General features: G+C 39.8%; 1 protein-coding gene across 1 annotated transcript in view; it reads right to left on the bottom strand.

The window, feature by feature from the left end:
* DOCK10 (dedicator of cytokinesis 10) overlaps positions 1-17,781 on the bottom strand; it is a 203,265-nt gene that overhangs the window by 29,495 nt on the left and 155,989 nt on the right. Inside the window, exons 26-39 of the mRNA XM_087819559.1 lie at positions 16,397-16,510; positions 14,256-14,327; positions 12,608-12,754; positions 9,215-9,298; positions 6,997-7,093; positions 6,515-6,559; positions 4,803-4,978; positions 4,559-4,675; positions 3,350-3,461; positions 2,509-2,630; positions 2,305-2,419; positions 2,148-2,214; positions 1,881-1,928; positions 1,242-1,343 (exon numbers count right to left, since the gene is read on the bottom strand). Coding sequence (XP_087675685.1) covers positions 1,242-1,343; positions 1,881-1,928; positions 2,148-2,214; positions 2,305-2,419; positions 2,509-2,630; positions 3,350-3,461; positions 4,559-4,675; positions 4,803-4,978; positions 6,515-6,559; positions 6,997-7,093; positions 9,215-9,298; positions 12,608-12,754; positions 14,256-14,327; positions 16,397-16,510 — 1,418 coding nt within the window. The remainder of the gene's footprint in view (positions 1-1,241; positions 1,344-1,880; positions 1,929-2,147; positions 2,215-2,304; positions 2,420-2,508; positions 2,631-3,349; positions 3,462-4,558; positions 4,676-4,802; positions 4,979-6,514; positions 6,560-6,996; positions 7,094-9,214; positions 9,299-12,607; positions 12,755-14,255; positions 14,328-16,396; positions 16,511-17,781) is intronic.

The raw sequence follows: 17,781 nt of genomic DNA, 5'->3' as shown, positions 1-17,781 counted from the left end.
GGGGTACCCTTAAGGGTTAAGCCTAAAAAAGAGGCCACGGTTTTTTCTTTGTCATACTTCTCAAATACTCTGGATGAACCGGGGCCCAGGAGACTTCTGACTGTGGCTTTCCACAGCCTGGGGAGTCTGGGTCATTCCTGAAGCTACAAGGAATAATGGGACCTGGGGTGTATGGCTTGGACCTTTGGGACCGGATTATTTCCAGGTTTTAAGTCTACTTCAGTCCTGAACTCCTGGAGGACAAGCCCTGGTTTCCAGGAGGGGAAGGCCAGAAATGGTCAGGACCTGTGCAGATAGTTCTGGAAGGAGCCTAAAGTCTGACCCACCAGACATCTACAGAACTAGTGACCTCAGGGTGATTATTGTCATTAAAGGCGAAAAGTAATTGTTGACAGTCCTCTATTCTATTACCATTCTCAAAGCAAAACCATTATATTTTTTTCGTTTACTTTCTCACAAAGGGGCAATTTCAAGGGGTCCCCATAGACAGAGAGGCAAAGTTTTTCCATGATTTGTTGGCTGTATACCACTTTCATATTTCTTTCTAAAATTCTTTCTAAAACATAGACATTTAAAAATATTACATATTATTCTGATAGCTTTGGGAAGAATAGGCCAGACTGGAGAAATTTTAGCCAAGACTTCTAATTTAGTGGATGCAGAGGGGCTCTGGAGGAGGATTTCAGGGCAAGTGCTTCCCACAGACTCACTTGATGAAGGATGACTCAGGCCCTACAGGCTAATTTGTCATGAGCTTAGGGGCCATCCTTGCCTCCTCATTGCCTTTGACCCCTTAAAAGACAATGTCAGCTCTAAGGACTCTGCTAAAACACAACAGAATCACTGAAAGTAATGGGGAAATATGCATTTTACCCTGTCACCAGGAGATTGGCAAACATTAAAAGGGGCATTTATTGGGATTATGCTTTTTCAGGTTCAATTAAATAAAGATAGTCATTAACCCTTACTCTATGCAGGGCATTGTGCTCTAGGTGCAGGTAAATAAGTCATAATCTTTGCTGCTTAAATCTTTACAAGCTAGCGTGGCAGATAGAGAATTACCTGCAACATTTCTTCAGAAAAACATAGAATTAATTGAAATCTGCATTTGGTTTGAAATACATATGTGTGTGTGTGTGCACGCACATCCTTGTGTATCCACACCCCACAGATACATGCATATATACACATACACGCACACACACAATAGAGTTTTAAATATCAAGCGAATGTGACATTACCATTGTGACAGGAGGCCTGATGTTTGGCAGGAAGGATTCGAGCCTTTGAGAGTTCCATTGTTCTGGGTGGACTGCACGAATTTAAATGCTGCAGCAATTTTCCTGCACGAAAAACTGACATTTCAGTCGTAGCTCAGCATTTGCAATTTATATATGAATAAATGACGGCAACTGACAAATTCACATGCTATGAAAAGTAAAATCACATCTTCTTCTGGGAACGGGGAATTGGGGTCTTAGTGAAGGTGCTGGGGGCCTTGCTGTGGCTCAGGAGAAAAGGGCGGCAGCACAGATTAATTTTTTTATTCCAGATTAATTTTTCTTTTTAGTTTGCTTGACACATTTTCTTAGATTGGTACCTTCCAAGTTGGACCCTTCCAAAGGTAGATACAGTTGTTCAAAGGCACCTGAAGTCGTGGTTTACTCTGAGGAATGTGCCTCTGCGCATCGCTCCCTCTCCCTCTAGCCTTAGGCTGTGGCCACAGGGCAGCCGCCAGACTTCCAATGTGAGGCCAACCTGATCACCCCATTTGCATCGTAAGGCTTCTGACATATTCGTAAGCCTAACCTGATGCATTGATATACGTCATAATTCTTTCTGACAACCCAGACTAACCTACTGGAATTTAAAATTATTACCTTATTATATTGCGTTTTCCTAGGTATCTGAAATTTTGAAGACAAACGCTAGAAAGGAAAAAAAAAGTCACATTCTGATTATTTGCCCTTTTCTTTGTACAGACTGTTCATCTAAATACATTAAAAATATTAAATTTTCTTTAAATATTTTATGCATTATCATTGATAGATAATTCACCACAGGGGTACTTAAGATGCAGGAAGGTGTAACGAACTATTTAGGAAGTTCCAGAAAAAAGGTGCTAACTAATCAGCACTACAACTTACTCCAAGATGCTGAAGAAGTCAGACACCTCTGGGCTGGGTGCCCGTTGCCAGTAGGCAATCAGAGTCTCTGAAAGGAAACACCAGGTAACATGAGAATCTTTGGAATTCAAAGGGTTATTCTTTTTTACAAGTTTTCATTTTAAAGAGCTCTCTTTACCCTCTGAAATGTTCTTCATAATGTGCAGAAAGCACATAAGAAGGCTCCTGGTTTCCGCCTGATCTAGCTTGTCAAATCGAAGCGTGGAGCCTATCAAAGACAAGGGTCTTGGGATCTAGGAATCAAAGAACCAAGAAGGACTGAGTAAGAGCAGGAGCATTGTGAGTCCTAATGTGCTGAGCAAGTCTGGGAGGGAGGCCCCACCTTTTCACAGTTGTCAGTCTTCTCACTGCTCTTCTCATTGGTACTTGGGTTGGAGTCAAGGCTTGCTAAGGATGCCCTGGAGTCAGCATGGTTTACTGTAGAAATAGCTATTGATGAGAATGCTGCAAATACAAGGCACAGCACACAGACGGTAATGAGATGCATGGGCACAGACACATGGAAAGCTCAGCGATGCACCAAAAAGACGCTGATTACTGAGCAGTGTCCTGAAAGGCTGCCTGACATAATAGAGTCTGCGACTGGCATCAGAGAAGTGCCACATTTTAAGTGTCAGTACAATGGCCATGCCAGCATCAAGGATTTAGGAAAATTTATACCATTATAAATGGAAATAAGGCAAAGCTTGTTCCTTTGATTTCTTAAAAAGCTTTTTAAAAAAAGTTTCTGTTTTAAAATGCTTTAATAACAGTTCACAAGGATACTTTTGGAGAAGAAGCTTTCAATTTTTGACAGTTTAAAAGAAATCAAGATGACATTTCCAAAACAGTTCTTAAAATACTCTTTGAAGTTGAACGGCTATTATATCTTAAAAGGCTGTATGCAATGAAAACTTAAATATTGTTTCCAGAATGAAGCAATTTGATATCATCTGAGTAAATAACTCCTTGAGCCAAGTAAAAATGAAAGTTAAGTAGAAGAAAAAGTCGCTGGATGGCATTCCAAGAAATATGTAAAAAATACTCTTTAGCTACATAAATATAATACAGTTTGCCATATAGACTATTCTTAAGGGATCATGGAGTGGGTGAAAAGCACGATGATATACAATGTAAACACGAGTGAGTGTTAAACACAAGTGTCCTCGGAAGGTCTCAAGTACCTGCTATGGAATTTAAAACATCTTTAGAAAATGATGTATCCACAGAGCTTGCATGTTTCATCGCTGACTGGCTGTGAAATCCTCCGTTGGTGCTGAGGTCATCTCTAGAGCCCTGTATCCAACGTATAGAAGTTAATGGGGATCATCCTATTTCAACATTGTAAACACACAAATGTCTCTTCACTATGCTTTCAGTGAGATGATATTTGATTTTATCTTTTATATTCCAACAAAAGTCTTCTGCAAAAGCAGGCAGTGAAAAGTAATGGAATCAAAACCATACTCTGGGTCACAGTTTGATTTTATATGTGATTTAAAAAATGTTTACAGTGTGGGGTAAACTATCTTTTAGGTATAGACTAAATGGCTGGAACAGTTATATTCATAGGTTATATTATATATCATTATTATCATGAGTTATCATATGTATGTTACTATTACTAAAAACTAGATTTTTAAATATTTCTCATGTGCCAGTTTCTATGATAAGTGTTTTCTATTACACAATTTAATACTCATAAGAATCCTGTGGTGGGACTATTTTATCCAATTTTATAAATAAGAAATTAGAGGCTTAAAGAAGTTGGATAATTTACCTAATATCACATGTTACTGATACTACTGGGATTTGAGCAAGGTAAAAAAAAAAAAAAAAAATCCTAAGGCACAGCATCCAACTTCTAGATGGGAGTATCTTGTATAGTTACTGGTTTCAGCCGTGTGCTCATTCATCTGGGTTCTGAACACAGGTAACAGAGCTGTGTTACCTGTTGTACACGAGGGCTGTTGTACAGTCATTATGATGGTTCAGTGGAGAAAGGGTGACAAACAGGCCAATTCTGGGCTCTACAGCAACCAGGTGGTCATAAAGCTGACACAGAAAGGTGGTGGGAAAGGTGTACACTGAGGACAGGGCCATGGATCCAGCAGAGAACCCTGGTAAAGACTGGAGAGAACTGGAAAATGGTGCAGAGAACAGAGGAAATGAAAAAAAAAAAAAATGCTGGAGAGATGGGGTTGGTGGGAGGCTTCAGTGACCAGTCTGGAGCTGGTGACAGTGATATGAACGTCTCAGAAACACCTTGCAAGAAGTGCTGATCAATCCTTAGTCACTCACAAGTGAGCGGAAGTGGTATTCAGGGCAAACATATAAAAAAGGCAAACTCTTTATTCAAAGACACACACATTGGAGGGAGGGTGCAGACTTACCTGGTTCGATGTGTTGATCGTGAAAGGATACAGGTCCTTCAGGTAAATCCTGGGCATGTTGTCCAGAAGCATGCCATAGAGGGGCATGTACAAACTGGCTATCTGGGCCTGCTTTCTCTAGGTGAGAGGGGAGTCAAAAGAAATGATTCATGTAAAAATCAATAGGCCCCTAGGTTTGATTACGGGTTTAATGCAGTGTGCCATTAAATGGTGTTTAGGGAAGGGAGAGAGGAGGACCACTTACTGGTTCTCTGTATCGATCATCAAATGAATGCTTAGCCATTAGGTTTTTGAGGACAGCTAGAGCTAAGTGCCTGACATCCTGGTCTTCCTGCAGAGCAAAGCCAACCTCTCGGAGCAGAATCCCGATCAAGAAGTGCTTGCGGCAGAATTCATTCGTGACCGAGTATTCGGGCATATCTTTGTGAGGCAAGTAAAGAGACCGTGTTATCGAAAATCAGATGTTCACTTTATAATCAAGACAGGTTTATCAGACAACTATCAACCCCTCCCAATACCAGGACGATTGGGGGATACAGTCTTGCCACAGAGATGAGACATACGAGAGAGGAACGCTCAGTAAGATAGGGGGATATCGTGCGAATACTAATGCAGATAATGCGTGATGTCAAATATCAAGTTCCAGGAAAGTGACATATCTACAGTGTTACAGCTGAGACGAGACAAACCTAAATCTTCTGTCTGAAGGAATCAGGAAATGTTCCACTGTAAGCGATATGCTGAAATGGGCCATTGAGGATGCTGAAGATTTGGAGGCAGTGGGGGAAGGTGAGGACATTGGAAGAAGGGACAGGGTTTCGATAGCACAGGGTTCTGAAAGCAGGGATGTGGGGAATACAGGCCTGGGGCCCAGTAAACACAGCACCCAAAAGAAGAGTGTGAGAATTAAGATTTGAGCCACACTGGGGCTAGAGGATGGGGGACTTAAGTACAGATTCCTTAGCTGGCATTTAGGTTTCTCTGCTATTTGTGCTTCTGTAGAAATCCCATTTACATTTCTGTAGGAGACAAGTCACTAAGGGCTTTGAGACCAGTGGCTCAATTAGACCCGTGCTCTACTGATTTACTAATATGGCAGGATGTAAATTAATTAGAATGCAGGGAGACATAGGGTAAGGGATATCATAAAAGAGGCTGTAGCAGTAGTGGAGAGAGGGGAGAAATGAGAGGGCCTGGGGGAGCAGGATGGAAGTAGCAGAAGTAACATCAGCAGGACAAGTTGTCTGAAGGATATGAAAGAGCAGGGAGAGAGGAAAACCACGGGAAGCTGCAAAATGTTGAGCCTGAATTACCACGAAAGGAATGTTAAAATTTCCAGTAATAGTGCATTCGTTCAGAATTGTCCAACGTGCTTCCTAAGTGTAACTGTTAATAATAGGACTAGGACCCACTTATAGAACACATACTGTGTGTCAACACCAGGCTAAGCACTTTATAAGCATTATCTTAGTTAATTTTCACAACAACCGGTAAGGTAGTTTTGATTTATATAATGCACCATTGGAATATTCCAGTTATATTCCATTTACATGGTTCTAATAATATCAATCTTGAAAAAATAGCCAAAACCAAGTTGTAGTTTATTAAAAGAAGTATATAAAGCCAGTTACATTGAACAAGCATGCTATTATGTGTAGCTGGGAATTTTATGTATAATATATGCTAAGGAAATTCCAGGTACTTTGAGAAATTACAAAAAGTCAAGCATTAGAGAATAAAATATGAAATAATTCAAGTTGGGGAATTATTTCATTATCTGTGACTAGAGAAAAGTTCAGACAATATTTGCTTATTTTGACTATATGGTATTAAATATATGGCTATTTATTAGCACCTAAAAACTTGAAGTCGGTAGTATCTATACTCATCAGTGGTACTGGACTATGATGTGGTCATTGACGCTTAGGTGATATCATATAACATTTCATTATTTACCTGATGCATGTAACTCTTGAGTTGATTCTGAAGGTGTCAAAGGATCTGGATTTAATATAAATAAACAACAAGTTCAGATATATCCACACTCAGATACACACTATATTCATTAACTATGTGTAATGTATACTAAAAAATTAAAATATATTGTCCTAAAATGTGAGTTGCTTCGATAAAGCTTTGTTTTTCTCAAGACAAATGCCTTGTTTGTTTCATTAAAAAGAATCACCAATTTTATAATTTTGCCGTTGGCCTTCTCTTTAATGCAAAAGGAAACATAGAGAAACATTGAGAATTATAGAGCTGTATTCATTACCACAGGCCAATAATTTCTTTTGCATTTTAATCTGATTATCTGGGCCTAATGCCCATTCAACAACTTCAAGCAAAACCAAGATTGAGGAAACAGGAAAACAATGAACAAAGAAACAGATAAAAGTGTTCGCTTTGTAGGGGCTGAAGAAAACTCTGGGAATGATTACCTGGAATGTTTGCCGATCTTATGGGGAGGCACAGAGGGATGAAGTGCTCATGCTGACACACTTCTTGAAGAAAATCAAATTTATACTGGCATAAGGTCTGCAAAAGAGACAAGCCGGGTGACTAGTATTTACACACCAAGAAAACTAATAAAAACAAAGGATCTGCACTGGACTCTAGCACCTAAAAAGAAGATGCGGTTACTTTTGTGTGACCACCTGCTAATTGTTAAGTTTAAAGAATTCTGTCCCTCTGTAGGGGTAAATGCCCTCCTGTGTGGGGAGATTGGTCAAGGCCTCCTCAGGAAGTCATCTCATTTGTAACCTACCTTACTGAGTCATTTCCCCCCCTCTTCTTTAAGCTTATATCATAACATGTTTATTTTGCGAAAAATAGTACCTCACCAAATGCACACAGCTCTACAACCACACTCACATCCTAGAACAGATCACTACAGTCAACTCCTATGACCCACGGAGCTAAGGAAGACAATAAAAAGGGAAAGTGAATCTCTCTCCGGATGACGTTTGTTCTCAGGACATATTATTAATTCTACCTCTTCCCTGCTCTTGCAAACAGGTCTGTCTTTTCAATCATGTTTTGAATAGCACAGTGACAAACGGAGTCCAGACATGGTCTAAGACGACTGTCATACCTGAGCTAAGAACCACCACATAAGAGGGAATTATCAGCATGTTCATAACTATACTGTTTTCACTCTCATGTAAGGTAAGCAATCAATTTTTAAGACTCAGATCGTGTGCATTATATTTGCTAATATCAGCTAACAAAAAATATATTCCATTTGCTTGGATATTTTAGAATTATATTTTGTGGCAACTTTAGTCAATAATGTAAAATACTGCAATTTACAGATAATATTTAACTTAATCCTTTGTACATGGAGGCAAAGAAGAGCACAGTTAAATTATATGTTAATTATTCTTCATTGAGAACCTTTGTTTGGTCTTTGAAAGACTATCTAATTTAGGTCTACTGGAATTATATCTAAATGGACATTCTGCAAATTTCATGCATAATTAGAGCACTAATAAAGAACAGTTTTACAAAAATTATTTATAGAGAGAATTGGATGCTCAAAACCAAATGATCTGTAATTATGTAATTCTCTTGATCAAAACTGCCAAAAAAAAGTAATGTTCAGGCTCCGAAGCATGACACGAGAGGCTGTAAGATGAGCATTATTTATTTTTGTCCTTTCCACATTGGTTATTATTTCCCAATATCTAGATAATTTCTCCTTCAGGGCTAACCTCCTCCCCAATAGGTGAAGGTTAATGAGTAACCATTCATGTGCCCCGTCTTTCCTCCTAAGAGGCAGGCATGTGACCTAGAGCAGGCTGACCACACTTCCTTTCTGGAATGCAGATCTTAAGCAGAATGCTATCATTTAAGAAGCAGTAAACCTTGGACACATGCTTCCTCCTGGGCAATTCTTCTTGTGCTCTAGCTCTTTTCCAAGTCTAGTTCTCCAGCTCTTTACACTGATGCTGTTTACTCCCAATATCCTTCCAGTAAATTTCCTTTTACTCAGACTGGAGTAAGCTTCTGTTGCTTGCAACCCAACCAACCTTCACTGATACAACTTTCATGGCCTGGCCCGTTAACAGGCGTATTTCTCTTCAGCATATGCCATACTGTGGCTCAGTGGTCTTCAGACTTGAGTGTGCATAAAAATCACCTGGAAGTCTTGATACAACACAGACTTGAGTTCTGAGGTGTTGCTATCACACTGGCCTAGGAACCACACTTTGAGAACCACTCCTCTCTAGAGCACTGTTCCCTTCCTATCTCCCAACGTGTGGCCCCTATTTAGGTGGGGTGACCAACTGTCCATTTTGCCCAAGACTGAAGAATCTCCAGGGAGTGGGACTTTCAGTGCTAAAACCAACACAGTCCTGAGCAAAGTGTTCTGTAAAGACTGCAGCTGAAAGGCACCCCTCCTTCACCCCCACAGGACATAGAAGCAAAATGTAAACGCTTTCACTCCACTCTCCTTTGCTCCCCATTAAGGAAGGACTTGGGAGACTTACTCAGCAGATGAGCCATTTAAAAGACTGCCTCTCGTTGGTACAGACATGATTTTTTTGATGCAGAGAATGGATAAGTTGATGTTTTCGGCAGACATGGACAGAGACCGCTTTACTTATTTATAAAGCCGTAGCTGAGAGAGCAGTCACGCCCGCACTTGGGCCTTACCTTGAGTTCACCGGAGGAGAACATGCTGATGTAGTTGTTAACGATCTTGAACACGAAGCCCCGGTCCATAAAGGTAAAGCAACGCTGGAAAGACACAATTTCAAAGTCAGACATTTCTACTCTAAGGATCATTAAAGATTTTGGAAAAGATAATGAAAGTATTGGAATAAAATAACATTTAATTAAATGTGTTGTATCGTAAGTGTTTTAAAAATCTCTACATTATGTTTAAGCCTTTGTCCACACATGACAACTAGTTAAAAATGTTAGATGTAGTACACACATCAGAAAGTTACAGACCCATATTAATCAATTTTATACAACAGCACTTGGAGTTTTGCAATGAAATAGTCGAGCCTTTTCCCTTTAATATGGAAAGTTTTAGCATTTACTTGTCTGTTTTTTAAAGTTAGTTACATTTTATTATTGTTCCTTTAGCAATTTCATTCCTGCTGTCCAGCTCTGGGAAGGAACGGGGGTGGCAGAGATGGGTCAGGAAAACCTAAAATCTCACTGGCCTCCTTCAGCAGAGCGGCTTTGCTTTCGGCTGAGGCCGCTTGAATTCGAAGAGCGAAGGGGAGAGAGCCGAGGCTTCTCTCGGGGAGCTGCCCACTGTGTCCTGTGTTGTCAAACCCTCTTAACTGTGATGAGCGTGTTAAACAGCAGCTAGGCTGGCAGGAGACGGGCAAGCATTCCAGGCTGGCACAGCACCCACTCTTTCTCCAAAACACCGATGGCCCTGCAACCAGTGACCAAGCCACCGTGGCCGACGACCGCAGTGGCAAAGTACGAAGTAGGAGGCGTGGACCACACAGGCTGGGGCAAAAGAAGGTTTACAGTTGCTTGTATGGAAAAGAATACAATTATTAATAAATAATCATACAAAATAAACTGTGCTTTCTGATTCACGGCTATAAACCGACTTTTGCCCCATCCTGTATTTATGGGGGTCATCATTGTGTTTCATTCTATCCATTCACTTGTGTGTAAAACTGCTTGGGAAAGTTTCTCACTGCTGCACCACTCAGGAAGGAATGCTTCTGAATTGTCCAAAAGATCTAGGATGGTCCAGTGCAATGGTTTTGCATTTTTAGGATTTCTCCTCAATGTTACTCACAAATCTCTTTTCTCAGAAGGACTGGACATAAAATGTTGCTATATGTGGTATACGAGTGCAAAGTCTCCCAGTGAAATAGGCCTGTGCATAAACAAGAGCTATTTTGTTTTTCCTTTCTCTTTTTCCCTTTTTCCTTTGGAGTTTTTAATGTATGTATTCATTCCATAATAGTATATTGCCTCATCTATAGCTTCATTTTCAATGTGAATTTAAGTTCTTTCCATGACTCCTTTCTTCTCCCAGAAGAAGAGTGGGAGAGGTGGACACCAGAGCATAATCACAGGCTCAGCAGAGTCACAAGGGGATGAGGGCCTTTAGGGTCCCCTGCACTGTGCAGGCCCCCAGCGGGTGTGTCAGATCCTTCCAGGCTCTCCGTCTGTAGGAGGAAGTCCCCACGTGGTCACCCTCGGAATATCCCCCGCATGGAGCTCTCTCCCCAGAGGACCCCTGCTGTCTCCTTCCTGCTGAGAGAGGCTTGGATCTCACCTTGCACAGAGAGGAAGACCCTCGAGTACAACTGTGAGCTCTAGAAACTTCTCAGGAAAGGGCAGGAGAAAAGGGACCTTGGGGATGTCTTTGGTGAAGATGCAAGGGCCCTTTGACTCGATGGAGAAGGGGGTGGTGATCCTGTCACCAAACCAGAGCAGGAGCAAGCACCACCTTCCAGGGGCTCCTGGGGATACTCTACAGAGCAGGCTGTGAGCTTGTGAAGGAGGCCAAGCTCCAGCCCCCATAACTGGAGACGATGGTGATCTAGGAAAACCCACTTGAGGCTTCTCGAGATTGAAACATCTATATGCTGACCCTGTCACCCTGTTTCTAAGGGGCAGTGAGGAGGGAGGGGGTCACTGCTAAGGCACAAGATGAGTGGAATCAGCCTTCTTCCTGTACAGAGAACTCCTGCAGTCAGGCATCACGTGCGTCTCTCCTGTCACGGGTCCCGTGTCTGGTCCTTCCCAGCATCTTCTTAACCCCAGGTGCAGAAGCTCTAGGGCTGCTGCTTTTGTTTTAAAATAATTTATATTAACTTTTTACAAGACTAGAAAATAATTTATAGCAGGCTTTGGCACATTCAAACCCAGGATATATTTATATGCCCACGCCAGATATACGGCTTTCTCCATTCTTGGAAACCACCTTGGCATAACTATGGTGTTGCAGTTACATTTCAAAATTTCCTCTTCTATAAAGCACTTCAAATGAACTACCAGCACAGTCATAAACTTTATTCCCGTAGGTCTTGAAATGTAGTAGAAAACTAAAGTAAGTTTTCCTCTCCTTTATTCCCTTCCCCCTGACCATCTATTTCTCTTTCTAGAAGTAAGAAAAAAGCAAAAACGAGAGGCAAACACTGAAGGAAAAATACATTCAAGATGAGAACAAAGATATTAAAAGAGAAATTAGACTGAATTAAAACTATTAAAACTCATCAAAGACAACTCAGGTTAATTTTCCATCTACCTCCTTGGCCTCAGAACTGATATTATTAATATTTATTTATAAATTCTCACACTTTTCCAGTGTGTTCTGGTGTCTACCATAAAGAAACAAGATAAGTGGCTTCATCAAGTTTACAATAGTCCACAGTTAGACAAAAGAAGAAATAGAAAAAGAACATTATCTTTTTAGTCGAGCGCGATATAGATGATAAACCATGATTCTGCATTAGCTTTTATTTGACTTTGCAATTTTTTCTTCTCAATTCAATATGAATGGCTATAAACCAAAGAAATATAACTAATTTCCATACATATCTGGTGTAGTCAGTTGTGGCTCAATACTTTAAGTGATAATTTTCCTCTTATATAATTAGTGCATAATATTTTCATCAAGTGAAAAAAGAGCCTGGAGGTAATATAACAAAAATGCTAAATTTCCCCCAAGTTCCCCCAAAGTGGCTATTTGACATCCAAGTTACAACTACAGTCAATCCAGACATCGCTTCAAGGGCAGAAAAACCTGAGTAATAATATTGCCTCAGTGTAGCTTCTGCTTCAAAAATTTTATTTTTTTCTTCAAAAATATTTAAAAGTACTATGATTTGACCACACTCAAATGGGTACTCTTACCTAACCTTGGTCTCTGATCTGAGACTCCGACTTGGGAAAAATAACACCTAAAAGGTATTTCAAGCAGGAAAGATAGATAAAGGTGTCCATGGAACAGTGGTAGATGTGACTGCTCATCTTAAATGAAGACCCAAATCGATTAACATGGAGAATATCTCGCGTCCCTTAGCTTGGGGCCTGAAGAGAACTGTGACCTCGTGACTGTACCTTGAGAAACCTGGCGATGCTGTGGTTGGCCCTTCTTGTTTCTTCAAGGGCGTCTTTGTATTTCCAAATCATGTGATCAGCTAGGACCATGACAAGGTTGTCCAATTCATTTTGGTAAGATTCAGGAAATCTTTGAGCCCTAGGAAGCTAAGAAAAGAATGGACCGTTTCTTTATAATGTGGCATGTGAAATACAAAGCCTGAAAAAAAGAAACTGGAAGACTTACTTCATTTTACATATTGTCAAATAAAGAGTCCTTTTGAAAACTTGAATGCGATAATAAAATAGAAGCCCCTTTAATTTCAAGGTCATGATTTCCATCATTTTCATTTAATGTTTCCTTCTATTTTGGCCAAGAAAATTTTCATGTTTTCATTAAAAAAGTAAATTATAACATATATTAATTGAAAACTATTAAAACAATGTAACATTTTCTAGGGCTCCTCACATCTTTTATTTCAATTACAGTTGACATAAAATACTATATTAGTTTCAGGTGTACAGCATAGTGGTTAGACATTCATATAAATTATGAGGTGATCCCCCCTATAAGTCTAGTACTCGGGTACCATACATAGTCATTATGTTATTGACTATATTACCTCTCACATCTTAATGCCCCTCCATTCCTTTTTAGGAAGTAAAAGCTGTTAATGGTTTAATAAATATTATTCTAGATTTTCCTTGACACATAGTTCTCAATTTAGTTAAAAATCAATTACTTTCATTTTTTAAAACTAGAAATCCCTCAATAATCAATATAAGAAATCAATGAATGAATAACTGAATGAGTACAAATACAGGCTTGAAATGTCCTCTCATAAGTAGTAAGTTATAGCTAATCTTTTTAAAAATTTTATTTCAGCTATATTGAGGTATAACTGACATAAAAAATTGTAAGATATTTAAAGTGTAGATCAGGATATTTTGAAACATATGCACAGTGTGAAAGAATTCCCCTCATCTAGTTAATTAACACATCTGTCACCTTATTTATTTATAAGAACATTTAAGTTATTTTCTTAGCCACCTTCATCATCAGCTCTAATCGCCATGTATTTTATGTTAGGCTCTCAGACCTTACTCAGAGCGTCTTAACTGCATGGTCTCAGCATTTGCCACAAGGGGTGCCAGTGGGACTTCAGAGTTGAGATTTTTGCCACAAAATGCAAAATGGCTTGGCTGTGAGATTACATGTGATGCATCCAGTCAAACCCCATGGGTCCCTAAAGACCACCCTTAGGCCCAGGAATCCACTCTTGCTGCCTGAACTCCTGCACATGAGGGGAATGTTCTAGGCGGCCAAGGTTTCCCATCCCAGTCTCTACACAGCCCTTTTGCATGAGATACGTAAGACTCATTCGTCTTGACAAGTTGGCTTTAACATTAAACTCACATTTCCACTAGAGATAGAAACACAAAAATCACTGTTAGACTGAGCCATAGTTTTATACAATTCTGAGCACCCAGCCTTGTAGGGCGCAGAAATAAAAACCCCAGAGGATAATGCGACCCCCAGTCACTTCTCCCACTTAAAAAGCAATGAGCACATATTGCTAAGATTTACTAAATAAATGCAAATGGAACTACTGACAGCATGCTCTTTAGCATAATTGTTGGGTAGCGCTTTATTACCTACGATTCTTACCTGAATTTTATTTGTGTCAATCAAGTGCTGTGCCATTGATTTCAGGATAATTGCAAAGAAGAACCAGGAATGCTGTTAGGAAAAGAAAAGGCAGTAAAAAATTTGTTCTCCTAGGTTAAATAATGATAATTTTATTCTTTACAACTTGTAATATTATAAAATCTTTATCTTTTTAAAATTGATTTTAGGGAGTGGAAGGAAGAGGGAAAGAGAGATGGAAACATCATGACGAGAGAGTCATTGATCGGCTGCCTCCTGCACGCCCCCCACTGGGGATCGAGCCCACACCCTGGGCATGTGCCCTGACCGGGAATTGAACTGTGACCTCCTGGTTCATGGGTCAATGCTCAAACACTGAGCCATGCCAGCCAGGCATAAAATCGTTATTTTAAAATGTATTTTTTGAAAGTGAATGCATCAGAGCAACAGTATGGTCTCCATTGTGTTAGGATGACCTTTATCAAAGTCCTAAGAGTAAAAGTAAATGGCAGACATTTCAGTTTCTCTGTCACCTTGAAGAATATTTAAAACAAGATACCAGTTTATGTGGCATGGTTAATTAAAGAGTAATCTTATGAAATATTTATTCATGGGGTTCTATTTGTTTCACTTATCTAAACAAAACTAAAAACTTCCTATATTAAAATATATCTTAGCAGGTGCACCCCTAGCATTTCCAGGGCTAGCATTTCCATTAAAAATGGAAGGCAGATGTCCAAATATCTAAAAGTTTGAAGTCATGCTAAACAAAGTTTGATCATCCTACCTTGACAAATACACTCCGTAACAACTTGGAATGTGGTACCAGAATGTGAGGACCTGGGGAGAAAAGAACCCTGGCCTATCCCCTCTTGTCACCCAAGTCTCTGTCTTGCATGTGACTTGGTACATGTGTGACTGTCCAGCCTGCACTTCCAAGTGTTGTCTACAAACTGGTCTCTCTTCCATGGCAAACTGCTCCCCCCTTGGTTCTAGGGTTGTACTTGGACGTAAAGATTTTCCCTGTGAAGGGTAAGCTCAGGAGTGAGGTTAAGTAGGCCCTGGAGGAAGCCCACGAGTCATCCTTCAGGGTCACCCAGGCACGTTGCTGCCTTAGGGCTTTATACAGGTCTCCCCTCTACATTTAATGTTCTTCTCTAAGCATCCACATAAGCGCCCTCACCTCCTTTATATTTATTTTGCTCAGGTTCTACCTTCTCTGTGAGCTCTATCCTGACCATTCTTTTCAAAACTGCAAATGTCACCCTGCACCCCAGTGCTCCCAATTCCTCTGACCTGCTTGGCATTTTCTTTTCTTGTACTACTGCTCAGTTTCTAACATACAATTAATTAACTTTGTTATTGTGTCTGTAGTTTATTGTTTTTATTTCCCAGTAGAATGTAAACTCCCCAAGGGCTGGGAACTTTTATTCTTTGGTGCGTGTCAAGTGCTAAGGATGGTGCCTGCCACATGGGAGGCACTAAAAACATGTTCATTGAATGAACTAAATGAATCTCTCATAAGAGCAATTTAAACAAATTGCTTGAATCAGAACAATTTGATTTTAGTGAACTCATGTTGATTCTCATTGATCCTGCCTTGTCTTCCTAGCTACTTACTAATCAATTATCCATCTGTCAAGTCATGATAGATAATTAATTAAGCTGGGGACTAAGTTCACTCTTCTATGATAATTTAGAGTTGTCTTTTCATAAACTTTTTACCATCTCTTCTTTATGTGTTTCAACTTTCTGGAGTCAAAGAGTAGCTGTTTCTTGGCTTCCTCTCTGCTGTCCATATGTCCATTAACGTATCATTAATCTTTTTGTTGGTATATTTTCTCTTACTGTGCCTAATAAACCCAGCAAACTTGAGTTTTGCTACGCTTAGAATAATTTTTTAGTGTTTTAGAGAACTCTTCATAAACACTCTGTCCTTAGGTCAAAGGACTTAACTTAGGTCCATTCTACTTCTTCAGGTGATCTGTTCTGTTGACATAGACCTCTTGCTTAATACTTTTATTTGCTACAGTTTCAATATGAAGCTTATGCTAGAAACTACAAGAGAAATGATCTGTGAAAAATCAGTGGATCTTATCATCTTCTGGGGGTGAGAGTAAACTTCATACTAACAATGAAAGAATTGTCTTTAAATTCCTTACCTTCAAGACATGCTTAATTGTTGTTGAGTCATTTGATTTCAAAAGACCAGTCACATTTTTAGCCAGTTCCTCATGCATCGTTCTCTCCTTGTATGCCCTGGTCTTGAACACGAACTGAAGAAAATCCAAAAGATGAAATAAGTAAAATGTTTTAAGAAACCAAAGCTTCAAAAATTATGTTCCATGAATGACTCATAACTGAAAATTATCTGCTCATGCCAGATTTTGTCATGAAATCAATGAAGGCCCAATGGGAAGAGTAGTGCGCACCTGTTCCTATTTAGGGCTTTGCACAGGTAGACCTGGCTCACCCAAGCTCTCCTTGAAACTCTTTTTATAGAAATCAAAAGAAAGATTCAGGGAACAATTTAGCAGGTTCAAGGAAACACGGAGGGCTTTGACCCACCTACTTAGGACACATTTCCCCTTCTCCTTCCTTCCACTGGTAACAGGTAGCATGGTAGCATTCTTCATCCTGAAAGGGTAGAGCACCCACTCAAAGAGCCACGTGGGGAAGCAGGTGCCTTCCAGAGGCCAGTAGGTGAGCTCCCCACGTGCCCAGGGTCTACCACCTCATGCTTAGACACAGCTGCCCAAGGGTCACGGACATTCGCCATTAGTAAGATAACATGCTGCTCACTTTTTTAGTTCTCAAAAGATTGGTTTAGGCATGCACCATGGAGTGCATGTAATGGTTTTAGTTTTCAGTATTCTTTCATCTATTTAAGGATATCAGCATCAATTTTTTGCACGTATATTTCAAATATAAAATGCTTTTTACTGAATTATATTTTACTTATGAGTTGGGTTTGCCTCAAGGGAGGTCATTTCTTCAGGATATTCACCATTCAGACTTCATTATAATCTAGAGGGAAGGCAGGCAAGAAACTCAAAGCAGAGGCCCATTCACATTCGGATCTGTAGTTACTTGTTTGAACTTCATAGCTCATTGCCAGTTAAGTGCCATGATGGGGCCTGACTTCTCCAAGTTCATCCCCGGGGAGAAAGACAAAGCTAAGAGATGTATGAAACCAGCTAAAACCAAGGGTAATATGATTCCACTCCCACCCCCATGGATTATGACTCATGTGAGGGTAATGTCATAACCACCTAATATCATGCACAGTTATTTAGGCCCAAGGTCATTACAACTAGCTCTGAAATATTATTTTAAAATTTTGGCTATAACAAGTCAGTGCCACGAATTTCTGTAAACCGTGGCATTTCATTAGATTAACTTTAGACATACATTTTTGAAAGAGACATGGTGTAAATGTGTGCTTTGGATACCGTAGATGGATGAGTTAGCAGCATTTAGCACCACTGAACTTGAAATGGTGTTTGGTTTGCTTCTGAATAAATATCAGTTTCATTGAATATCACAT

Source organism: Miniopterus natalensis, chromosome 8, assembly GCF_054644295.1.
Source record: "Miniopterus natalensis isolate mMinNat1 chromosome 8, mMinNat1.hap1, whole genome shotgun sequence".
NCBI lineage: Eukaryota > Metazoa > Chordata > Mammalia > Chiroptera > Miniopteridae > Miniopterus > Miniopterus natalensis.
The sequence above is the reverse complement of the archived record's forward strand: the minus strand, read 5'-3'. Positions and strand labels throughout refer to the sequence as shown.